General features: G+C 50.6%; 1 protein-coding gene across 5 annotated transcripts in view; it reads left to right on the top strand.

Moving 5' to 3' along the window:
• Positions 1 to 25,656, top strand: part of GPR153 (G protein-coupled receptor 153) — a 50,305-nt gene that overhangs the window by 735 nt on the left and 23,914 nt on the right. For all 5 annotated transcript variants that reach the window (XR_008442821.1, XR_008442820.1, XM_054009437.1 and 2 more), the window contains exons 2-3: positions 17,894 to 18,412; positions 21,244 to 21,673. Coding sequence is in view for 3 of the 5 variants with exons in the window: in XM_054009437.1 (XP_053865412.1) it covers positions 18,057 to 18,412; positions 21,244 to 21,673 (786 nt within the window). In the remaining 2 variants the exon portion in view is untranslated. The remainder of the gene's footprint in view (positions 1 to 17,893; positions 18,413 to 21,243; positions 21,674 to 25,656) is intronic.

Genomic DNA, 25,656 nt, shown 5'->3' with positions numbered 1-25,656 from the left:
GACTAGGATTCTGGTGTGTTCCCATCCTTTGTTTGCTGGCAGGAACGAAGTGACCAAGTGGGAGGAGGTGCTGCATGCACAGCAGGGCACATCGCCTGCATCTGTCCAAGAGAACTGGCAGGTCCGGCGCTGTCAGTGGCCTACAGCTTTTGATGAGGGATTCTGTTCTGCAAGTGCAGGTGCTGGAGTGGATGCTCTAATAGGTCTTTTCCATCTCTACCTTCTCTGATCCGATAGTTCCATTACCAAAAAATTGACTCATTTTCAGCTAAGGCTGCAAAATACCCTAATACTCCAGACCTGTATGTGAGAACAGCGTGTGTTAGAAATACCAACAGCCATCAAATGGAAAAAGGGCACTTCCCATCCAGCTCCATCTCACCCTGTTCAAACTAAACGAGCTGGTCTGAATGTCTCGCATGAAGTCCTCTGTATTCACAACCAAACAGCATGGTGTTTGCCACTATTAGTAAGCTTTCTTATACAGAACAAGCAGAGACTCTAATTTCTGCAGGTCCCTGCAGCATATCAACCAGCACTTGATTTTCACTCCCAAATTATTGAATCTTGAACCCTTGGGAAGGCAGGGTTGAATTATTCATAACCACAGAGACATGGTTCAGAATTGGAAAAGTTAGATGCTAAAAAGGCCTTTTTAGACTGTCCTCCTCCCATTGCACTGTACTGCCCTCTTTTACACAGTCTAGCTATTGTCTGATCTAGCATTAAAGGATTCAGGCAATGGGGTTTCTATCATTTCCATGGGTGATTCTTTTACAGCCTCATTCTTGCCTTAAAACTTCCCTTTACTGATTTCCTCTCATTACTCCTCCCTCAAGGACTTAACACATTGGAGCCAAATAACAGCAACTCAGATTTCCCTTAATAACTGTAAAATGTAAAGGTTTATTGTTTGGGAAGCAGGGTGGGAGGTAAACAAATTAGGCATTTAAATGTGGTTCTGTTTGTTTTTAATCCACATATTGCTCTGTTCATCACATAACACACTCCAGTGGATTGAAAACGGACTAAAAGGCCACCAACAAAGAGCAATGCTAATTGGTGATGTATTGAATCGGGGGGAGCTATCTAGTGCTATAGAAATCAGTGCTAGGTGTGGTCTTGTTTAACATTTTCATGAATCATCTAGAAGAGGGTGAACAGCATCTTAATGAAATGTACCAGTGATATTAATTGGGAGCATTTGAGAATATGCTTGAGGAGAGAGAAATAAAAAACGGGGCATGGAAAGATTAAAAACCTAGCCAGTGAAGTGAGCTGAACATGGGGAGGAGAGAGGAATGCAATGGGGAGTAATTGGAACATTTGTGCTGGAAAGCAGAAATGCTGCGCGCACCGTTGGGGTGATGGCAGGCGAGCAGTGAGACAGGAGTTTGTGCTGTGGGGTGGCTGCCAAGCAGGCCAGGTTACCGGGGGCTGCATGTGAAGAGACAGCCTGGCATGGAGGAAGGAGCCAATGGTTGCTCTGTGCTGCTCTGGTGCAATCACATCTAGCCCAGGGGTCAGTTCTGGGCATCGCGTTGCTGGGAAATATTGGCAAACCGATGGGAGCTCAGAGATACTCAGACGAGGGGCTTGGCTGAGGAGTATAGAATAAATATAGTTGAGGATGTACAGTTTGGATAAATCCAAGTGAGGTGTGATAGTCCGCCAAGGAGGTAGAGGAATTATTGGTGGGAGGAAGGAGGGTGTTTACGAATATTAATAGCAGTGAGCTCTCTTGGTCTGCGGAACAACATATGAATAATACTCGTATCGCATGTTCAATTATTGGGCTCAACACCAGGTAACTGGGTGAAATTACTGCCTGTGTTCTGCAGGAGATCAGACTGGAAGATTCTAGTAGTCCCTTCTGGCCTTGATTAGACTATGAATCTGTTTCCCCTGTAGATCTCAAAGCACTGTGCAAAGCGGGGGCCCAACATTACTGATGCCAATAACTTTGCAGTGGAAGGGGTAAAAGTACTGCCACTTCGTGAATGTAAAACTAGAGGAAACACTAGAAGAGGTACAATAGGGAAGAGTCCTGTATTTGCAGAGATGGACTGGAAGATCTAATAGGTCATTTCCATCTGTAACTCCTGTGATTCCAGGAATTGTCCCTCTAGACTCACAAAAACTTCCATGATGCTTGTCTGGTGTTGGCCTTGCCCAGAGGCAATGTCCAGGCTCCAGCAAGGATTCCAGGGTAGAAACAAGGACTCAGAGGTGTGTGGTAGCCTTTGCTCTGACCCAAGAGACGCAGAGTCTGCCACAAGTAAACACAGCCCAGGAGGCAGGTGGTACAGATTACAAGAATACATGCCACCGATAATCTTAGTGCGATGTGTGCACAAATGAACATCCTGCCATAAACTCCTGTGTGTATCTCGATCGTTAAATGCTCCGGTAATCAGATACAAGCCTGCAGCTATTCTTGCTGTCGTCAGCATATTCACAGCACCTCTGCCATGTAGATTGCAGTTTAGACCACCCGACCTGAGAAATGAATGTCAGCCTAAGCTTTGGTTCTGACAAGACTTTCCTACAGCTAGTGTGCTCCTCAGCCAGCAAGGACTCGCCACTTATCTAGTGTGCACGTTGAATTCCTCTTGCAGCGTCGGTGACATCTCACACTCGTGGACAGGTGAGGATGAGATGAGGCTCCCTGCGTGTGCTGGTTACAATGGTGGTGTTGAGAATGGGTTTCCCTCCCCTGTCTAGAGCTGAAAATAGGGACCCTTCTGAAGCAGGCAATAATCTGTTGCAAGTGAAAATGGGCTTTTGTAAAAGCTCTTAATGGTCTATACTCTAAAATCACTTGGATTCACCTTTGTGTTGGCTTAGTCAGCCTGTTAATTACATTTCAGAGCAGGCATAGGGGTGAAAATCTTCAGATCCTTTTCCCCGCAGTGGGAGCATGAACACTGCAGGGATGCAGGATTTGGCTCTGTAGAGACATGAACTGGTTGCCTCTGGTTGAGAGGCTGTGATGTCTCTGAATTGTTCCAGTGCCCTGATACTGCTGCAATGGGCGCTGCATTCAAACACATCAGAGCTTCGGCAGTTTTGGTTTGCAGCCACGTGCAGTAAAGAAGGCCTCCTCTCCACCTCTATGTTTGAAATAAGGAACATTTGTTTCTTAAAAGCCTGTCATTTTTAAATATTTCTTTCTACTCTTTTTCTGGGCCTTCCCCTCCAAAACCAAACTAACAAACAAAAGGCAAGTTTGTATTCTTGGCAGCTTCCACACACTGTATCTTTATTCAGACCCATGTGAACCACAGAAAGAAGAGGTTGCACCTGGTGAATTTAGTTAGATGTAACTTAATATCTGCCTACCCCAGCACTATTTAGCTGCTATTTTGTCTGGACTGGAAGTAGTTTAAAGTAAATGACTGTGAGGAATCTGTTGCAGCCTTAGGGTTATTCTATTCTCTAGGCACACATGAAACACATTTGTGTACATGGCAGTTTGCAGCATGTATCAAGATGGGAATAAGCTGCTTTATTATAACACTAATACCGGCTCTTACAGAGATCCTTTCATCAGTGCATCTCAAAGTGCTTTACAGAGGAGAGCAGTCTCACTCAGCTGTTTGATTACTCCTGGCTGCAGAATCAAAGTGTCCTAAGGGGCTACTGGAGAAATGCCCACGTCACGAGAAGGTATTTCTTGACAGTCTCTTTCAGAGCGGCTGCGGAGAGAGGAAGACACCTCCAGCCCAGAGCTCAGCCTAAAATGATCGGGACCTCTCCCTTCCTTGGGGCTTGGCAGCTGCCCCTGCTGGCCCACAGGTCCAGGGGCCCGAACTCAGGTCGCCCGTGACGTTGCATTGTTGCAGAGGATGTTCCGTTTATTCGGAGGAGAGCTTTTGTGCCTGTCGTTTCTCTTCATCGCTTCTTGACTTAAAGCGCCGGGGCAGTTGTGGCACTGCCTAAATAATTAAAATGGTCGCTGTGTTTCGTTAGCCTCTTTGGGGTGTGTTTTCACAGCGGATAATATTGGCATCATTTAAGTTTAATATTTAATGAGTTCTGCAAAAACAGCAGCTGTAGCCGCTCAATACTAATATAGCCCAGGTAATGCAATGCCATACAGTACAGAAGAACTATAGCTCTGTCACATGTCCATAACTATAGCAGCCAGAGAGCAAAAGCATTTTATTTTTTTTAAACGGGGCATGCCGGTGGTGGTGGTGGTCTGACTTAAGGATATTGGAAATGGAGGCAACATTTACGAGAAGATCTGCTTGTTCTTGTCTGTTCTCACCTCCGTGGGTCTGGATGGATGGCTTTGTCTTGTTGCCCTAGTAAAATAATTGCCAGACCCCTGCTCTGGGATTTCTCCTGCTGTCCTCTGAAGAGTGCCCTGCTGGCCAGGCAGCTGCTGGCCGTGCAGTCGGGGGAAGTGATGTTCAGCGGGGGATTCTGGATCTCTGGCTCGAAGCAGCTGAAGATGGCAAACTTGGCAGAGCTAATGCACGCAGGCTTCCTCTGGCCGGCAGTGCCTGCTGTGTTTTTAGTGCTTCCTAGCACCTGATCGGTGCAGCAGCTCGCCTGCCCGCCTGGCCAGTCTTGGGGGGAGTGGCTGCCCTCAAATCCGGCGAGGAGAGAGAGTGAGTGATGGAGACGCTGCTCCATACTCCGAGAGGCACCTGGCCCAGCTGTCAGGTTTGGCAACAAAATGCTTTTAAGCTTATTGTTGGTGTCTTGGGGCCAGATTCTTCTGTTACTCCACTGGTGTAAAGCTGGAGTGGCTCCCTTGAAGCTGCCCCTCCCGTGTTTGTCTGTCTGACCACCTGTGGCATCTTGCCATAATCCTAGCCTTTGAGCTCTCCAGGCAGAGCCCGTCTTTGCTCAGGCTCGTTTGGGGCCTGTGGGTGCCACAGAAATATGAATAAATGCTACTAACAAAGACATGGCTCCCGAGAGTGGAGAGCAGGATTAAACACCTCCCCTCCGTCTCCCTGCTGTGCTGCAGTTCAAGTTACTAAGTCCTATCCAGCTTCCAGAGCGGGCTGGTGGGTGCTGGCGTCTATTCCCAAGCTAGGAGGATACAGCAAGTTCTTGTGTCGCTTCTCACGTAGCTGCTGCAGAAGGCGGAAAAGCCACTATTGATTTTCCTCGATTTTTCTTTCTGAAAAATGATTCCCAGTGATGTGATTTTTCACAGAGCCAAACGTCTCACAGTTCGCGCGCGTCCTGCCGGCAGCGTGAGAGGAGCCGCCTTCCTACATCAGCTGAGGACAGCACTGAAGAGCCCCGTCACCACATCTGCGGTTTGAAAGGGTTTGTCAGTGCTGCGCCCAGGGAGTTACAAGATGTTCAGAACCTCATATCAACCTTCTGGGGACTGATAGGAGACTCCCTTTTTAATAGAATGTGCATAGTCCAGTTGGTTTCGTAGCTGGCCCCCCTTGGAAAGGTGAAGTTATGAATGCGTGATAAGTGGAGTTTCCTGACAGAGAGCAAGGAGACTAAAAAATGTGTGTTTCTCTGATACGCATGAAACTGGCCCTTTCTGTGAGCCATGCAATCAGTGGAGCCATCGTGTTAATTTAGCACCAAAGGGACATTAGGAACAAAATCGGCATCTTTCACCTGGGCTGCCATGGGCTGTGTTCTCCTGCCACCCTCCCAAATCCTAATGAGGAACAGCCCTGCCCCCACTCTGCCTTCCCTGAATGACGGTGTCCCATATTTAACTCAGTCCAAGGAAGGCCCTTTCCAGAGAGAGAGAGAGAGAGAGAGAGAGTGTGTGTGTGTGTGTGCGCGTGTGCGTGTGTGTGTGTGTGTGTGTGTATAGAAAGAATATAACTCCCAAAGTTCCGGCCTTCTGTTGAAGCTGTTCTTGGTTTCACTTCCAACCTTCTGAAATCTTGCCTGGGCAGACCCCAGATTAGGTGTCTGATAACAGCTTTTGGACCAACCTACTGCATTGGAGCCAGGAACTTAGACGTGCCAGGCTAGACTGTATCCCATTCTGTGGCCAGTGAACTGCTGGCCAAGGAGGGTGGAGAATTCCAAGATATAGCAGGACTCGCTCTGCAGGCTTTGCAGAGCATCGGATTTCTCTGGAAATGCCATGAAAAATCCTGTGCCACTCCTACAGATCCCACAATCAGCCCTGTGTGAATCCACCCTCTTTGACCACTAGTGTCTGTGCTTTTGTTGTCCTCTACATTCATGGTTTGGACATGCAGGTAGGAAATGAATAACTTTCTCCTTAGTGTTTTTTTTCCCCAGTGAGTTATTTTCCCTATTTATAAATAAATCCCTATTTATTTTAACTTTCCTTTCTCATTATCTGCTTGGTTTCCCACTAATTTAGTGCTTACAGGAAGCAGAGATGATGTTGGGAGATGTTGCTAAGAGGAGTCATTGGTTGAAGACTTGTTTTCTTGTGCAACAGGGCATTGGCCAGTGGTGCGAGTAGCCCTGAGTAAGAGCATACAAGAGGGGTGATGCCTGGGTTTGGGGTGCAGCCTGTGTCAGTAATGCATGGACCAGTAAGTAGGGTGCTTGTATGTGTAGAATCCTTAGCTTGATTGACAGGTGGAAAACTGAGATTGCATGGAAGAATGAAGTGCAAACCCAGCAGGAGGGTTATGCAATGGGGCCCTTTGCTTGCTCATGTTTAAAATGTGTTTGTAGATGTGAGCTGCTGGAAATTACACCCCAGCCTGTCCTTCCACTGTGTACGTGGGTGAGCCATTCTGGAACCCAAACAGCGCTGGTGCATGGTTAAATACGTGCCATTCAGCTAATGTCTAGGGGATTATTACAGATCTTTAGTGAATAATGAGTCTTTCATACACTCAAGTATCACTCATTCCCAGGACTGCACTGTGTGGCACCGCTGCCTTTTCTTACAGCTAAATGGCAATTATAAAACTGAATAAGGTGAGAAGTCCCAGCTGTGCATTTACCCTGCGCTCTTGTTACTGGTGGCAGGAAGCAAGAGAGGGAAGAATGAATCTTCAGCCATGTGTGAGGATTAGCTATGGGATTCCCATTAATGTTAGTGGGACTCACATGGATACGTCTCTGTCCACATAGGGGGGACATAGCCCCGGCTGCCAGTGACATTGGCCCATCACAGAGTTTGGAAGGTGTTTTATCATTACCATTGTGATGATGACACCTGAACTCTGTGAAGGCCAAGGATCTGGCCAATCTGCTTGGGAACCCGTATTTGCAAGGGTCTGTAACTGGTCTGGAAGATCCACTGTGGGTGGACACTTAATTCTTTTTTTGTCTTCTGTCTTCTTCCCCTTCCGCCCTTCTCAAGTGTCAAAACACCCCAAAGGAAAATTAAACTGCCAAATGCTGCACAAAGTACAAGTGCTGCCAAAAGGGGGAACTTCTGCATTGTGGCTGAAATTCTGTCTGTCTTAGTGCACTAGACATTGCAAGAGCTCTCTCCACAGCACATGGTTATGGCATACTGCCTAAGTGAACTCTGAATTTGCCTGATTCTGCACCTCTGGCTTAGTCCCTCCACTCACTTTTGTGTCGTGTAATGCAAGGTGTAATTTACCGCTGGCTGCTGTACACTTTCTGCAGTGTGGGGACTGGTGTTGTACGGCAAACAGCACAGCAGTCTGTACACTTTGTTTATTTTTCCATAGTTATCTTTTAAGAAAGAAAATACAGCTTTTTTCAGATAGAAAACTAAGAATAGCTCCCTGCAGCTTGGCTGAGATTCTGAGTCTCAGTTTCATTCATCCTGTGGCAATCAAAAGGAATCCTGTTGGCTTTCATCCTCTGGATTAGTAACACAGGAGTTGTCACAGATCCGTTGGGCCTGACCTAATGTCCAGATTGCCCCTGGCCTGCCACTACTTGGTGCTCCAGAGGAGACTGTAAACAAATGGTTGCACTTGGGCAATTGTGAGCAGTTCGTTTTGGAGGTGGGAGACCCCTCCCTGGTGGCCAGGCATTGCCTGGGAGCAGGAGTGAGTGATTAGCCGGTCACCATTTAGACCAGCTCGCTCTTGGAGGGTCATTGTACACAGAGAGTTTGATAGGTTTCAGGGTAGCAGCCGTGTTAGTCTGTATCCTCAAAAAGAACAGGACTACTTGTGGCACCTTAGAGACTAACAAATTTATTAGAGCGTAAGCTTTCGTGGGCTACAGCCGAAGAAGTGAGCTGTAGCCCACGAAAGCTTATGCTCTAATAAATTTGTTAGTCTCTAAGAGAGTTTGATGTGTGTCCGCCCAGACCCTCTTCTAGGGCCTGACTGCAGTGAGCTTCTCTGCTCCTTTGACTCCTGGAGATGAATCTGTACTGAGATGTGAGGTTGTCACGGAGTCCCCCGGGCGATGCTCTGGAACTGCTCCCCACAAAGCCAGTCAGGACTCTGGGGAGCCTCCTCTCCCTCGGAGCAGACTGTCTTCAGGGCAAGAAGCTTACACGGCTTCACCTCCTGGGTGTCTCCTTGGAGCATTTAGCATATGCCCCTCTGTGTGCTTCCCACAGCGAGTCCGCCCAGGTGGGGTCCTGGGGAAGCCAGAGGTCCTGCACGCACCCCCACTTCCCAGTCAGACGTGACTCTTAGCCAGCCAATAAAACAGAGGTTTATTAGATGACAGGAACACGGTTTAAAACAGGGCTTGTTGGTCCAGTGAATGGGACCCCTCCACCAGGTCCATTCTGGGGCCCAGCGAGCCCGACACCCCCATCTGCCCTCACTCCTAGTCCCCAGCCAACTCCAAACTGAAAACCCCTCCAGCCCCTCCTTTCTGGCTATTGTCTCTTTCCCGGGTCAGGAGATCACCTGATCTTTGTCTCCAACACCTTCAGTTGGTACCTTGCAGAGGTGGGGCCCAGGCCATCAGTTGCTAGGAGACAGAGTGTCGGGCATTTATGTACACTGGCCCTTTGCTCTGCAGCAACCATACACCCTTATCCCACCCCCTACATACTTAAGAACTGCATATGGGAAACTGAGGCACCCACACAGTATTCAGAGAAAACATTAAGAACATTCCCAGTTCGTCACAGAGGTTTCTGGGGAGCTGAGCTGTGACTGGCAGACAGATTGTGAGACAGGCAGGGGTTCTCTTTGATGGAAAATAGGTTACAGCTTGTGCAGCATTAGGACTGGCCTGCTGAGTGCAGCAGCTACAACCCTTGCATCTTCAAGAACGGCTTCAAAGAGAAGCCAGGAAATGACTCCCTCTGGCACAAGGCTGCTGTGCTGTGACTCCCAGCTCTGCGGAAATCACAGAAAGGCAGGGCTGGAAGGGCCCTCGAGAGGTTGTCAAGTCCAACCCCTGTGCTGAGGCAGGGCCAGGTAACCCTAGACCATCCCTGACAGGTGTTTGTCCAACCTGTTCTCAAAAACCTCCAGTGATGACGGGGATTCCACAACCTCCCTTGGAGCCTGTTCCAGAGCTTAACTTCCCTAACATCTAACCTAAATCTCCCATTGCTTCAGTGGACGTGGAGAACAATTGATCACCGTCCTCCGTATAACAGCCCTTGACATGTTTGAGGACTGTATCAGATTCCTCCTCAGTCCCTTTTCTCAGGACTAAACATGCCTGGTTTTTTTAACCTTTCCTCACAGGTCAGGTTTTCTAAACCTTTTATTATTTCTGTTGCTCTCCTCTGGTCTCTGTCCAGTTTGTCTACAACCTTTCTAAAGTACACAGCTGGGGCCTCGCCAGTGCTGCATACAGCGAGACCATCACCTCTCCTGTCTTACACACAACGTTCCTGTTAACACACCCCAGAATGATACCAGCCTTTGTTGCAGATGCATCACATTGTTGACTCCCATTCTGTGTGTGATCCAGTATAACCCCCAGATGTTTGCCAGCAGTGCTGTACTATCACCTCGCCAGTTATTCCCCATTTTGTAGTTGCGCATATGATTTTTCCTTGTCTTTATTGAATTTCATCTTGCTGAATTCAGACCAATTCTCCAATTTGTCAAGGTTGTTTAGAATTGTAATCCTGCTCTCCAAAGTGCTTGCAACCCCTCCAAGCATGGTGTCATCTGCAGATTTTATAAACTTACTTTCCACCCACTAGCCAAGTCATTAATGAAAATGTGGACCCATGACTGACCCCTGAAGCTCATTACACACGTCCTCTGTGAGAAGCCCTGCTTCAGGGAAAGGTGTGTGTGCTGGGGGGGGGGGCACTGTTGTGTGTGAGAGGGGGTATTGAGTATGTTTGAACAGAAGGCTGGGAAATCAAACCATAGAACTGAGTGCATCACTCATCTCTGCTCAGGAGGGTGATGCATGACTACATTAAAGTGAAGAGGGGTTGAGTTACGACCAGCTCTGTCCCCTGAACTCCCCCCGTCAGTTCCTATCTGACCAAAGCCCCAGCCTTGCTGGCTGCTCCATGCCCTAAATTGGGGAAAACCCATCTTGTCCCGTGGGATCTGAGTGTGTGGCGAAGCCATACCCATCACGGTGCATTCCTGCACTGCTTTCGTACAGAAAGGCACTTGCCAGAGTGCAGTCTCTTTCAGTGGTTACTTTTAGCCATCGTTGTGTTCTAAATAAAACCTGATAGCAATCAAAGCAAACTGGAAAAGACAAACCCAGGAAGAACGCTGCTCACTCCCAGCATCTGAGTTTCTGGGCTGTGAAGCTGCACAGATTAGTTGTCATGATTAATGGCCCTGGTCCAAGCTCTCTGCTTTCAAAGGCTGTGTAATGCTGCCACACTGTTTGGATGGCTGCAATGTTTTGCCACCGCCGCATGGTAATGTAACGTTCCTCTCTGCGGTGCTATACGAACACATGGCGAGGATGCGCCTCTCTGGCGTGGCTGCATCGTGTCCCGTTTCATCTGAGTCCCTGCTTCCTTAGACAGAGCGTCTCCACTGACTGTAACTGGTGTGACTCCGGATGCAGCCCTTGTGGGGAACAATCAAGCGGGAAGGGTGGCCCTGTGGCTCTTGTGCGTAGCATGTGACCGGAGTGCAGGTCGCTGGCCAGCGGCTGACCTGGTTATACCAGCACTCCGTTAGAATGAGAGGGCTTTGCCTTGTTGCCACAGTACTGCAGCCACTGCCTCAGTTTCCCTTGCCAGTCTCTCAAAGCTAAAGCAAAACTCCATCTCTTCTGGAATAACGAGTCCACTCAGAAGGCCCAAATCGAGCCCACGGCTTCTCTGGTCCTAGCCTCTGTCACAGGCTTGTCCTGGGGGGACTGATCGGGGCCTCTGCCCTTCCTCGCTCAGAAGCTCCAGCTTTGGGCCCCTAAATAACAGGCAGATGCCTCGTGTGTGCCTCAGGCACAGGTGTTGCTGTTGTCCAAGCCCATTTCCTGCCCCGAGTGCTGACGCTGAAGGAGTCACAGAGGGAAATCGTATCCTTACACGTAACAGTCGAGTCTCCTGGGGGCTGTAACGCTTCAGCCCCATTTCTGTGTTGGGCTTAGTGTGCGGGTGCAGTGTGGTGCTGGTGTCCTGGGATACACAGGAGGTCAGACTACGTGATCTAGATGGTGCCTTCTGGCCTTAAACTCTCTCGACCTAGAAAGCAAAACCAGCAGCAGCTCCCACCTGTTTAGGGGTCAGGCAATGAACTTTTGAAACTGCATCTGGGGCGCAGAGGATCCTAGCGATTCCTTCAGTCTGTGAGGACAAGCTGCCAGGGGGCTCGATCGTCTGACACGTGATCTCAGCCAAACTGGTTGAAACCGCTGGGGACAGAACTTGGGATCGGCTATCTTGTAGGACCTAGAGCAGTGGTTTTCAACCTTCTTTGTTTGCATAGGGTGACCCTATTTCCCTGTGCTGAAAACTGGTAAAATTACTCGTATGCAAGCAAGTTCACCGGCAATCACTCAGAACCATGCAGGACAAACGTTCAAATTAACATCAAGTTGACGGAGCCCCTGTTAAAACGAAATACTGCGGAGTTGGATTCTTTTTATTTATCTTCTGATCTTTAAGGCTTTAGAGCTCACACAGGGAGGGGTGACAGCCCCCCAACCTCTCCCCCCCCCACACACAGTCACATGGGAAGAGGTGACACACACACCCCTATCCCCCACACACAGGGAAAAGTGACACACACACACACGCATACACCTCTCTCACACAAGTGGTGATTGACCGGCCTGGACTGCGTGATCCACTGACTGTCTTCCATTTCTAGCTTTTGTGATCATCCTGGCAGTCAGGGACCAGCAGGAAGGGGAGAGGGGGGGTGCACCATAAACATCTATATTATCTGTAGAACTTCCTTATGAAGGGCCCGGGGCTCTGATACTAGGATTCCTGGAAGACCTAGTCTGTCCTGCCAGAAAAGCAAGCCGTGGAAATGGAGGTAAATACCTTTTGGATTTTGATTGATAATTTTTTCTTTTCTGAAATCCAGTGTTTGCATAAAATAAACTTTGACTTCCCTACAAGCTGCATTTCAATTCAGTTTGGAGGGGGAGAAGCATTGAAGGTATCTTTAGTCTAGTTTTCACTCCCCGTCAGGGCTTTGGAGCGGAGCCCGGAGCTGGAGCGCGGAGCAGCTCCAGAACAGCGGAGCTGCAGGTTTTTGCCTGGAGCTGGAGCGGAGCTGGAGCACAGCTCCAAAGCCCTGCTCCCCATTACAATTTTCAGCTCAGAAAAAGCTCCCTTGCTTAACCTACAGAAAAGAAAAAGTTGCAAACTTCATCGTCCTTCTCTGTCGCTGAATATATTTAACCTTTCAACAGCACACTTGGGGACATAATCCTATGGGAAAGCTGAAAAACGGAAACATAATGTTAAATAGCTAAAATGGGTTATTCTCCGAGCTCATTTAAACACAACCTGGGAAATGATTTATAGCGGTGTTCCAGGAGTGCTCGGAGGCCCCGGAATATCGAGGCTTAGTTCTTTACCACCTGTGCATAGCAGGACAGGTCCTGCCCCAAAGAGCTTACAGCTCAAATACGAAAGACACGAAAGGGGTAGGCGGCAGAGAGCATCGCAGTCCCTGTTCTTCAGATCTGAGACATAGGGAGCCTGTGACTTGCCCAAAGTCACTTGGAGTCTTTGGCAGCGGCAGGAGTTGAACATAGATCTCCTGAGCCCCATTCAGCGTCTTAATCACAATCCTTTTTCCTCTCCTGGCGTAGTCTTTGATGTCGTCTTACCAGCTTTTATTGGTAAAATCCAGAAACGCTGGGTATCCTGTATTCTGGGTATAAGTACAGAATTGTTAATAGTATTTCTAGGTGAAGGGGAGTGTTGATGAAATTGTAGTGCACAAATGAAAGTACCTCACTTTCCACTTGTCTAATAACCCCAAGCTAGAGGTGGGAAAGATGTCTAGGGTCCTTTCTAGTTCCTCCTTCTGCACGGGTTGAATCTTTCCCTTCAGTGAGTTCTTCAGTGCTCTGCCCAGCCCAGGTTTAAATCATGCAAGTGGTGAGGTTTCCATGCTTTGGTGAAACCAGAACACCTAACGTTTCACCGCTTCCTTGTATAGATTTGCAACAGTGCAAGGGAATCCATGTGCTGCTGAAATAGGTGCTAGGCTGCCAAAGAAGTCCAGGAGACCTGAACTCAAGGTGTCCTGTGTAAGGAAGGTGAAAGTGAAATGCTGTTCTGGACGGGATTCAGATTCCTGGCTTGTGTTTATTCACAAGGAGTCTAATTATAGCACCTTACCTTGCATCCTTTAGAAGGGCAATGATTTCCCCTCTCTGTAAGGGGTCAAAATTAATGTTTGTCTTGTGCCAAAGAATGAGTGTCCCAGTTGGGTTTGTCTGATATGATACGTTTGAGGGTTCGGACTTGTGCTGGTTGTGCCTGAACTGCTGGAAGAGGCATTTGGCCGAATATATATTTATACCCTTGATGATGGTTGGGTTGCCATGGCAGTCAAAAAGAGAGGGAGCTAGTGTATCCTCTGCAGAAATAGCCACATAGTTTCAATAGTCTAAGTGTATTTTTAACAAATGTGGCTGGATTTCACTAGGTATCTGTAAAATCATTCCCGTGTTACCCCCGACTTCCCGTCTCAGGCGGAGGATGAGATGCAGAGCCCCCAAGCAGCTCTGACTTGGTTTTCTATTTTTAGTGTGCGTTTATATATTTAGATTTCCCCGGGTACCCGTCAAACACTCTGCACGTTACAGCCATTGAAAATAGGAACCGCAAATGAGACCCAGTCCTCCTGGAAAGGGAAAATCTCCCCAGCCCCAGAAGACCCCATTAAAACACTCTCCCAGTCTCAGCCCCAATCAGTCCCAGCCCACATGGAAGCCTGTAAAAACAGGTGATTCTCATCCTGAAGGGGGCTGGCAAACCCGGGAGAGAAGCAAGTCCAGATTAAGACAGGCGCATTGTAGATCTCTGTGCCAAAGGCCCCAGCTCCTGGAGTCTTGTGATGAGTTCAGACTACCCACTTGCCTTTTCTTTTTAAATGAAAGTTTTAGTTTTTGTGGCTGTGAAGGGGCAATAGAAACCCAGGATAACTGGTGTGGTGATGCCCTCCTTAGTCTGTGGGCAGCCTGAAACAACAGCTCTGGGAGCTGCACCATGCATCTCAGTGGGGTCTTATTGCCAAGACTCCATGCTCTGGGGGTTCCTGTGCTGCTGCCCCTGTGACTCCTGCGGGAGGGTGGGGCTGTGGGGTGGTTCCTTCTCATAGGGTGCTTAGTCCTGCTTTGGGTGCACAAGGAAGGGTGAGAATGAAGGCCGGGAGTTCCTGGGCCAGGCGCGTGGGCGTTGGCCTGTGTCAGGCGAGCAGGCAACTCGGTCACATTCATCCCCATGCACCATCCTGCTGTCCCTGAGCTGGGACGTGTCATCCCGGGCTCCAGCCACAGCTTCAGCCGTTGCTGGGCTTCTGAGCACCTGCAAAGACCTGTGACAGGGAGATGCTTACAGAGGGTCTCTGGGGGTGGGCGTGCCTCCGGGGAGGTGTTGGGGGGAGCTGAGAGGGCAGACCCCCAGGCGGGGCGTTATTGGTCATACAAAAACAGCAAGGAGTCTGGTGGCACCTTAAAGACTAACAGATTTATTTGGGCATAAGCTTTCGTGGGTAAAAACCTCACTGTTATAGTCCTAGCCTTCACAACCTCCTCAGGCAAGGAGTTCCACAAGTTGACTGTGCGCCATGTGAAGAACTTCCTTTTATCTGTTTTAAACCTGCTGCCCATTAATTTCATTTGGTGGCCCCTAGTTCTTATATTAGGGGAACAAGTAAATAACTTTTCCTTATTCCCTTTTCCACACCACTCATGATTTTATATACCTCTATCATATCCCCTCTTAGTCTCCTTTTTTTCCAAGCTGAAAAGTCCTAGCCTCTTTAATCTCTCCTCATACGGGACCCGTTCCAAACCCCTAATCATTTTAGTTGCCCTTCTCTGAACCTTTTCTAGTGCCAGTATATCTTTTTTGAGATGAGGAGACCACATCTGTACACAGTATTCAAGATGTGGACGTACCATGTATTTATATAAGGGCAATAAGATATTCTCCGTCTTCTATCCCTTTTTTTAATTATTCCTAACATCCTGTTTGCTTTTTTGATGGCCGCTGCACACTGTGTGGACGTCTTCAGAGAGCTATCCACGATGACTCCAAGATCTCTTTCCTGATTAGTTGTAGCTAAATTAGCCCCCATCATATTGTATGTATAGTTGGGGTTATTTTTTTCCAATGTGCATTACTTTACATTTATCCACATTAAATTTCATTTGCCATTTTGTTGCCCAATCACTTAGTTTTGTGAGATCTTTTTGAAGTTCTTCACAATCTGCTTTGGTCTTAACTATCTTGAGCAGTTTAGTATTGTCTGCAAACTTTGCCACCTCACTGTTTACCCCTTTCTCCGGATCTTTTATGAATAAGTTGAATAGGATTGGTCCTAGGACTGACCCTTGGGGAACGCCACTAGTTACCCCTCTCCATTCTGAAAATTTACCATTTATTCCCTGTCTTTCAACCAGTTCTCAATCCATGAAAGGACCTTCCCCCTTATCCTATGACAGCTTAATTTACGTAAGAGCCTTTGGTGAGGGACCTTGTCAAAGGCTTTCTGGAAATCTAAGTACACTATGTTCACTAGATCCCCCTTGTCCACATGTTGGTTGAACCCTTCAAAGAACTCTAATAGTTTAGTAAGACATGATTTCCCTTTACAGGGCCACTGCTCCAGGGGGGGCGATTACCTTCCTGGCCTAGCAAATGCTGGGGTGTGGGCCTGTCTGCCTCACTGAGGAAGCAGCATGTGGTGGTGCTGATGATCTCGATTTCCAGGCACTGGAGTCTCGGGGGTTGCGAGTGTTTTAATGAAAAACATATCTTATTTTTAAGTCTCTGTAACTGCAGCAAAACGCTTTTCAGATTAAACAGTGAATCACATTGTGACAGCTAATGTCAAATACTTTCCGTTAAGTACGATTCATTAAGCAGAGTCTGAAGAGAATACAACACAAAATTAACTTCAAGTGCATGATAAAGGGAGGGTTTTTTTTTAATTAACCAAATATCAAGTTACTGGTTTTGGAGGGACATCTGTAGAAATAGTACATTTTCCTGATTTTCCCCAAACTAACCTTGATAAGGAAACATTAAGAAACAAAACAAATCTCAACTTGTGACAGAATATGTAGCAATTTTCTCCTGCCACTGGCAGCGCTGCGGCCACTACAACCCAAAGAGCGATGCAGACAAACACTCCCTCCCCCTCCGATAACTTTCCCTTCTTTCCTAGGGGTGCAGACACTGAACCACAGGTAAAGCTCCTTGTAGCTCGGCTGCTGTTGTCTCTGTGTGAGTCGGGGCTCACAAGCCCCCCACAGTGATGCAGTGGTATACGTTGGGTTATCAGGATTCCAGCATCTGCTGAAAGTCAGACCTCCAGAGCCAGAGTTCCTAGGCCCATCACTTCATTCTCTGTTAAGTGCAGTGATTTTACAAACCCTCCCAGGCCCTGCCCTGCTGCAGGCGCTGGAGCCTGGCCCAGGATAGTCTCTGACTCTCAGGTTCTGTCTCATAATTGGCGGAAGAATAAGAACTCCAGCGCTTCTGCCATGCACGCACCTTGGGTGGCCCGTGGGCAGAGCTGCTGCGCTGTGCCACGCCATCTCGGGGATGCAGGGTGTTCTGCCATGGGGCACTGTGCATGTGACGCTCCCAATGGCAATGCAAGAGCGTGAGTACCAACTTCAGGGCAGACTGCGAGAAACCGGGGCACCAACCTCTGTGATTTCACCATCCAACTGCACCGAGTGCGGCCTCCTCAGGCACTGAACATGGAGTCACAGTCCCCTGGCACAGGCGCCGACTTTCAAAAGTGCCGGGGGGTGGGGAGGGGGGGCTTGACCCCCAGCTCTGCCCCAGGTCCCTCCCCCACTCCACCCCTTCCCCCAAGTGTTTGCATTCACACCTATTTAAACATGGGGTAGCGAGCCCAGACCCTGCCAGTCACACACCTCCGGGGACAGTTCTGGGTCTGCACGACGCAGGCTGCGTTTGGAGCCGACTTGTGCTTAGCTGTACTTCCGGGGGGCGGGGGGCTGTGCACACGAAGCCGACTGTGCGGAGCGGCACCCCCCGTGTGCTGGCTAGACCTGCTGTGGAGCTGGTGCCCTTCCCTGGTAGCCTGCAGTCTAATAGTTATTCCTGGGTTTTACCCAAGCTCCCAGCATCTTGTGACTGGCCATGAAGGGGGGTTGGGCTGGGTGACATTAGTACTGGGGGACGGTGCTGGATTGACAGCCCTGACCCCCTCGGCATTAGCCACATGGGGAGCCGCAGTGCCAGTTTGTCCTGCCCGTTTGTCTCCCCTTTGTCCTGGAGGGACCCGCGCTGGGGACGGCAGCGTTCAGCTGCGTGTCCATTGCGCACACAGCAGTAGGAACGACGGGCAAAACGTATGAGAGGGGCTTTTAACCTGCCAGACCCTCTGTATTCCCGCAGGTTCCGGAGTCGTTTGGTGTTGGGTCCTCCCCTGCAGCGAGCGATCCCTCCCTAAGGCGCCCTGGATGGATTGCACTCTGCTGTAGGATGTATTTACTTCCCTCCTTCTTCCTTGTACGTCATCCACAACCTGCCTCATCTGAAGGTGCCTCCACTCTCCACCATGAATGATGATCAGAGACTACACAACAATGCGGTAGCTTGGCTGGTCTGCTCGGGGGTCTCCGTTCTAGCCAACACCTGGGGGATTCTGAGTGTAAGTGCCAAGCAGAAGAAATGGAAGCCCCTGGAGTTCCTTATCTGCACACTGGCTGGGACTCACATCCTTAACATAGCCATCCCCATTACTATGTACTCTGTGATCGAGCTCCGGCGGCAGCGCTCAGACTATGAATGGAGCGAAGGCCTCTGCAAGGTCTTTGTCTCCACCTTCTATACCTTAACCTTGGTCACCTGCTTCTCAGTCACCTCCCTGTCCTACCATCGGATGTGGATGGTCCGCTGGCCAGTCAATTACAGGTAAATTTCTCTCTCCCTCCTTTTCTACCTCAATCACATTTTTATTTTTAAAACATGATAAAAATCCCTCGAGTGCAATGATATGCATTCCAAGCTGGCATGAAGTAAGTCTAGAGATGGGGAACCCCTTGTATATAGAAACGGACTGACCCTGGGACCAGCTCTGAGCAGCACACCCAGCATGGTTTCAGTTAAAATCTCGGCTTTTAGAATGAGCTAATCCATTGCCACGTTCTGGGAGCATGAGGGATTGGAAAGCTGGCTCCTTCTGCACGTCCCTGCCGAGATGAGAGTCCAGAGTTCTGTATTTCCCTCGCCACAGAACCGGAACTAGGATGATAAAAAAACGCTTTTCAGTTCCCCCTTCAAACAGCAAACGTCCCATCTGAATTTTGCAAACAGAGGCAGAGCAGTGTTAGGCCTGATATTTTGGAGAAAGAATATTAAGGCAGTTGATCAAAGAATTATCCTTAGGAGTTTATGATTTTGCTGCATTTCAGAAGCTGAAAGAATAAACATTCAGTACAAGTTCCTGCTGTCTCTGATATTTTTGGGTCTAATCCTCTTTTATCACTTCCTTTGCAATTTAAATACATTTTCTCTAATATCTCCCAGTACTGTAGAATTTTTTTCCTGCTAGGGTGGATTCCAACCACCCCACTGGGAAGCTGGTTGCACTGTGTGTGCTCCCTGGGGCTTTGGGGGAATTGTGAAAACGGCCTGGCCAGGAGGAGCTATGCGACTCCCAGCATGTGAAAACTGCTGCGGCAACCCTCCAGAATCCTTTTCTTCTAGCTGGAGAGATGTTTACATAAAAAACAACTTCGTGTCTGTCTCATTCTCATTTCTTGTACATGCCCCTGGAACTGTTCTCTGAATATTTCCTTTTATCTCCCTTTAACCAACTGCTTTCCATTAGTTCTCTCTCCTTAGCCCTTTTTGTTTTTATTCAGATGCTGCAGGAGTAGTTACTTATAAATAGACGACACAATATCTGATAGGCGCCTTCAAAAGAGCATAAAGCAAAATGAAAATGACTCTTCTCTTGGGGATTATTAGCAGAGCTTCAGTCTTGGAGAATCTCTATAGAAAAGTTTCTCAATTTGGAGCCTGTCAGTCATGCCAGCCTAAGCCTGACACTGCCACACTTCCCAGCAGCCTTCAGCTAGGTGAGACACCGCCTGGATTTTACCCCTAGTCCTCCAAATGGAATCCGTCCGTCAAGATCAGCAGTCTCTCTTGTCTGTTGGCGTTTGGCAGCCTGTATGAAATCGGTCGGTGGCTCTAGTGAGAGCCCGCTGCTGAGGCGAATGTATTTTCTACATGTCATTTGAAGTTCTAAGCAACAATCAAAGAGCTGATCCCATAAGAGTATTTATCGGTTTAAAGTAGGAAAAACGCTGCATTGGGTGTTTTTACGATTGAACAGAATTGCCACAGTATGCAAAGATGAAATACGAATAATGCTGCTCTCCTGGGCTGTCGACACAGCAGCTGGGAGGCCTCGTTCCCCGCTTGGCTGGACATACGTACACCAGTTTGACTCAAGCTAGTGCCTAAAAATAGGAGTATGGCATCACGGCTAGGGCTGGCTGGCTGAGTACGTACCCAGGGGCCAGGCAGGATCGTACCCGGGCAGCTCGCCCATGCCTCTGCCCAGACCACCGCAGCCGCATGCTGTTTTTAATGCTCTGGTTCAAGCAGAGCTAACATGTCTGCCTGAGCTCGGCCGCACACCTGCCAGTGCTGTGTAGACGGACCCTTTTCTGTTCAGCAGCCTGGGGGGAGCCGAGCATAGCACCCTGCCCAGTCAGCTCCTCCACTTGCCGAAGGCCGCCGTTCCCTGGCTCCGTGAGCTGCTTTACTGAAGGCTGGACATGGTGCAGGAGTCGGGCTGGGTGGTGACACCCTCCCTGGAACAATTGTATTTTTCCCAGTGACCAGAAAGAATCTTGAATAGCACCATGGAGCTGAACTAGGCTGCCAGAAATCATCCCCTTGCCGCGGCACTCGGGGCGGCAGGACAGGGTGAGGATCCAGCCGCACACAGAGAAACCCCAGTGCGGCTAACGTCCGAACCGCCCCGCCACGCCTGAGAGGTAGCACGGCGCGCTCAGGTCTGGTGGGCACGAGGCAAATGCAGCCTCCCCATCCTTAGCTTAGTGCTGTGGGTCAGGGCAGCAGCGTCTCAGGCTCTTGCAGGCTTGTGTGTCAGTGAAGTCCAGGCCCGGCCCTGTGAGGTGTGCGGAGTTGGTGGGAGTTGAAGTCGCTCAGCACCTTGCCGGGCCAGGCCCTGCCTTTGTAGCCAGCTGCCGCATTCTGCAGGAGCTGAAAGCAGGAGGGTTGCTTGGCTGGCAGCTGGAGAGGGGCAGTTACCACAGGCCCTGTCTGGCAGTGCCAAGGAGGAGGTGAATTCCGCATGGACGGGCTAGGTACCAGTTAGAAACTTGACAAGCGCTTGTGACGCAAGGTTGGAGATGGATTGGGAAGAACCCCGAGCTTTGAACAGCTGGCCAGTGTATCTGCTTGTGTGCCCAGCTCAATTCCTCCTCAGCTCGCTCGGCCAGTTTGACACAAGCACAAATAATTCACGCCCTCTTCCTCCCACATCACCCCATCCTCCTCAGCAGGGGGTCAGGGTCAGCCACCCACCTGGTCAGGCTCCATTGTGGCTTGCGAGGCTGTTTTCCTTTATATCTTTGTATCGTGAGCGCCTTTGCCCTGGTGGTGACATGGCATTTGGGGGCAGTTGGTACCTCTGGGTCTTCTCCAGCCAGCACTGCCCTGCGGGTCTCGTCTGTACCCACGGAATGCTGTCTTTCTCTCCGCAGGTTGAGCAATACCAAGAAACAAGCTGTTCACACTGTGATGGGCATTTGGATGGTGTCCTTCATCCTCTCCACCTTGCCAGCAGTCGGATGGCATGACACCACCGAGCGCTTCTACGCCAGGGACTGTCGCTTCATTGTCACCGAGATCGGCCTGGGCTTCGGCGTCTGCTTCCTGCTTCTCATCAGCGGCAGTGTGGCGATGGGCGTCGTCTGCACCAGCATCGCCCTCTTCCAGACCTTCTCCGTCCAAATGGGGCACAGCGTCGACAGGAACAAGTTCAACGTGCCTGCCATCGTGGTGGAGGACGCGCAGGGCAAACGGCGCTCGTCCATCGATGGCTCCGAGCCCATCAAGACCTCTCTGCAAATCACCTACCTGGTCACCGGGATCGTGTTCATTTATGATTTCCTGATGGGCTTTCCCATCCTGGTGAGTGACTGCTGGGCAGGAGGGGTTGGATTAGTGACGAGTGCACAAAGGGGGAAAGCTGCCCAGGCTGATGCAACCCCGGACCAGAGGTTTCTGGCGTCCAGAGGGGGCATTTCAGGCAACGTTCGCCCAGGGTAAATGCAGCAGCACACGCTCGTTCCTGGGGCACTTGCTGCTGGACTGTGGAAAGTTGCCCTTCCAATCCCACAGGGGACGGGGGCAGTTTGGGTGCTGGCTGCAGGTTTGGTGGTGTCATGGAAATCATGACTTGGCGTTTGTGCTCCCCCGGCGTGGGGCTGGGACAGTGCCGCTGTTGGGGCTCGGTACCCGGGGCTGAAGGATGTTTCGCTAACAAAGAATAATCAGGTGACCTGGGTTTTCTGAATTGTCTGGGTACTGGAGCGAAATTACCGCAGACTCTCCCCTGCCACCCCCTCCTCGGCGTCCTGCAGCCATTCCCAGAAACGCCAGGGCCACAGCGCAAGGCCGTGCTCTGAGGACAAGCTGAGGAGGGGTTCTCTCCCTGCCTGTGTGGAAGGGGAGGTCTGTTGCCTCTGGGGGATTGTACCCCTCATCCCCTGGCCTAGAGCTGTAATAGCTCCTGGTCAGAGCCCCCCTGTGCTGTGGAAACCACTCTCCCCACCCACAAGTCTACACGGCCTTGGCCCTGGCCTCTAGCAGATCCCCTGAGAGCTGTGGGTTCTGGGGCCATGGGGCAAACCCCACACCCTCAAGAGAGTGTTCTGGGGAAGCTGCTTGAGAGGAACCTCACTGAATGTCCTGCCTCCTGGGCAGGTTTCTCCACGTGGGGAATTCCATGAGATGGTCCCCGTAGTCTACCGGCGGTGTGAGTGCAGACAGCCGGGCTCCCTGGGGAAGCGCTGGGTCCCTGCTCAGTGCCAGCTCCTGCACCATTGCTTGGGAGCCGGAATCCTGCAGCTCTTTCCTGAGCCGGGTTTCACTCCTGCTCTGTGTGAACGAACATTGCTACCATAGCTCTCAGCCTGCTAGGACCCAGACCTGCGAAACTGGCCTCTGACATGCATATGTGAGAGCAGCAAGGAAACAGCCTCACGCAGCAGTGGAGGCAGAGGGGGAGGCTGTGGGATTCGTGCCTTGAACTTTGGCACTTTTCTGGAGTTCTGTGATTCAGAGTTTCCACTGCTAATAAATCACAGGGCGTCTCTGCAGGGCTGTGTGGGACGGAGGGAGTGCCGGGCCTGGAGCGAGTGACGTCCCGTGTTGTCGGGGTGGTCGAGCGGGGTTGGTGCAGAGACGGCAGGACCGATGTGCATGCCCGGAACCAAGTGGGCTGGGCGCGCTGTGGGGAGGAATGTAGCCAGAGCCAGAATATGGAATGAATTGAAAGGCTAATAAATGGCAAAGATGGTTTAATGCTGATGAAATGCAGAATAACGATGTCTTTGAAGTGCCGTTCTCATACAAGCCTGCCTGCGCAATAGGCGCGCAGGGATAGGGGGCAGGCAGTGCGTGTCGGGAGCTGGGAATTAAAGATCAGCCTTAGTGAAGAGAGGAGCTGGGACGCTGGCAGGTCTGACCCCCCGGCCTGAGCATTGTCAAATCCGCTCAGCACAGAGAGTTACTGAGGCAGGAACCAAGTGCATGTGCAGCTGCCCCATCTGCCTGTGCGGGGGTCTGGGGAGCCTTGTGGTGGGGCAGCTGGGACGGGCTTGTGGTTAAGACACTGGGCTGGACCCCTGGGGAATGTGGTTCAGTTCCCAACTCTGCCACTGCCTCCCTGAGTGACCTTGGGCAGGTCTCTCTGTGCCTGAATTCCCATTGGCAGCATGGGGCAGTAGCACTGCCCAGCTTTGTGGGGTGGGGGGAGGGATGCCAGTGAGGCACCCAGATACCACAGTGTGTGTGTGTGGGGGGGGTGAGGGCATGTGAGTACATCGATTCATGCAGATGAATTCCAGCAGCTTTAGGGCAAGGAAAGCGAGGCCCCAGAAGGGAGCAGAATCATAGACTATCAGGGTTGGAAGGGACCTCAGGAGGTATCTAGTCCAACCCCCTGCTCAAAGCAGGACCAACACCAGCTGAATTATCCCAAGCCATGTGACGCCTCCGATTGGTCCTGCCCCAGCACTTCCCGTGTTTGGCTTGTGATGGAGAATGGGGGCGAGTGGCCATGGGGCGTGCTGGCCCCTCCTCTCCATCACAAGAGGGGGCTGTGAGCACAGAACTGGAGACAGGGAGGGCTGCGCACCTGGAGTTAGCCAGAGAAAAAGGCATGGACCTGAGAACTGCCTGGGCAAGTGTCCACAATGCTTTATTCTGTGGCTGTCGTGTATAGTGGGGATGGGAATCCTGTGGCTTTTAAGATAATGCTGGACTTGTGGTAGGCCCAGCGTTCACACCAGGCAGCTGGGGATGGTAAGTGCCTGTATTTACCGCATGGGAAGTAGCTAATGAAATGCCCAGCAGAGGCAAGTGATGCAGATTTCCCTGCTTCGGCTGTAACATTTATTCACTTGGTTCTTTCGGTAGCTGATGCAGCTCCTCTACGCAGGACTCTGTGTGCATCTTTGGCTTCTCTGGGGAGAGAAGGGAGAAGCACTGGCAGGACCCTCGTCAGGCGAGAATACGTGTACGTGCATTGCAATGGATGGAGAGCTGGTACAGGCCTTTGGCCCAGCCTGCACAAAGAGGAAGGCCTGTTGCTAAAGCCGTTCAAAAAGGCCTGTTGTTGTGCAGGCAAAACATGACAGAGACGTGTTGCCTGGCTGAGATTTTGTTCCCTGAGCTGCCAGCTCATCCACACCTTGCCAGCAAATAATATCCACTCTCGGAAGCCATGAGTCAGTAAGCGATAGCCCCTGTGGAGAGTGTGATTGCATTCCACCCTGGAGACATGGCCTCAGATGGGCGATGGGGCGCGGTTCACCCTGGTGGGGTGCAGCCTGCTAATAACCCGCCGATGCTCCTGAGAAGTCTGGCGTGCTGGCTTGGAGAGTTATTTATAAATGACTGGCTAAATCTATGGAGGGCGATTTGCCTTTTCAGGCCCATAGCCCCCCCTGTGCTGTAGGAGCCCCTGTGTTTGTGCCTTTGAGAAAGCAGCCAGATGGTAGTGGGCGAAGAGGGGCCTAGGAGCCAGAAACAGCCGAGCTTCATCTCTCCCAACTTCCACGACCCCTGCCACCATAGTACCTGAATCCCTTATGCCGAGTCTGCCACTGATTGAATCTGTGTCCCTAGGCAAGTCCCTTAACCTGCCAGGGACGCCGAGGCTGGCTGACTGTGGAGCAGGTTGGCAGTGCAGCGCCCTCGGGCTGGGGCACTTGCGGAGGAGACGCCTGCTGGCCAACGGGGATTCCTCATTTGCAGACATTCTTCTCCTCTGGCTCAATGGGCAGGAGGCGGGGGGCAATGCCAGCCCTTCTGAGTGCCCTGGGAACCTCCTACCCATTTCTCTGGCACTCGCCTTCCCTGCCCGTCCCTACGCTCCCGCTGCTCCTCTCACCGGGGGGACGAGGGGCCCCGTTGGCTCTCAGTGGCGCTGGTGTGACGCTGGAGCTGCGCTGCTGATGTCCTGTCGCCGTGAGCTATGTACGGTAATGCACAGCGGAGAAGGGGGGCAGTCAGAGGTGGGTGGGAGTTGGTAGGCCAGGGTAGGTGTCGTTGGTAGGCTGTGTTTACAGACAGCCAGGCCAATCCAGTGCTTTTCTGCACCGCCGGACACTAAGTCAGCAGCCTGAAATTATATTTCATGCTTCATTAGATGCCTAATTTGAATGCAGCAAGTGTATTGTTTCTGCTTTAAATCTGACCTGATTCCACTGGGGCTTGGCACCTTTTTATGTTTGGTTTTTCTCTGTTTTTCCACCCGTCACCGGCAGGTTCATCCCCCTTTGCTCCCCCGTTCATCCTCCCGCTGCTGCTTCTGCCCCTTCAGGAGCATCCGCAGCTTGTACCTCAGGAACTGGCTGGGCCCCATCGGCCCTGTGTGGCTAATGTAG

The sequence above is a fragment of the Malaclemys terrapin genome, chromosome 19 (assembly GCF_027887155.1).
Source record: "Malaclemys terrapin pileata isolate rMalTer1 chromosome 19, rMalTer1.hap1, whole genome shotgun sequence".
Taxonomy (NCBI): Eukaryota; Metazoa; Chordata; order Testudines; family Emydidae; genus Malaclemys; species Malaclemys terrapin.
This window is presented reverse-complemented; position numbering and strand designations above follow the sequence as displayed.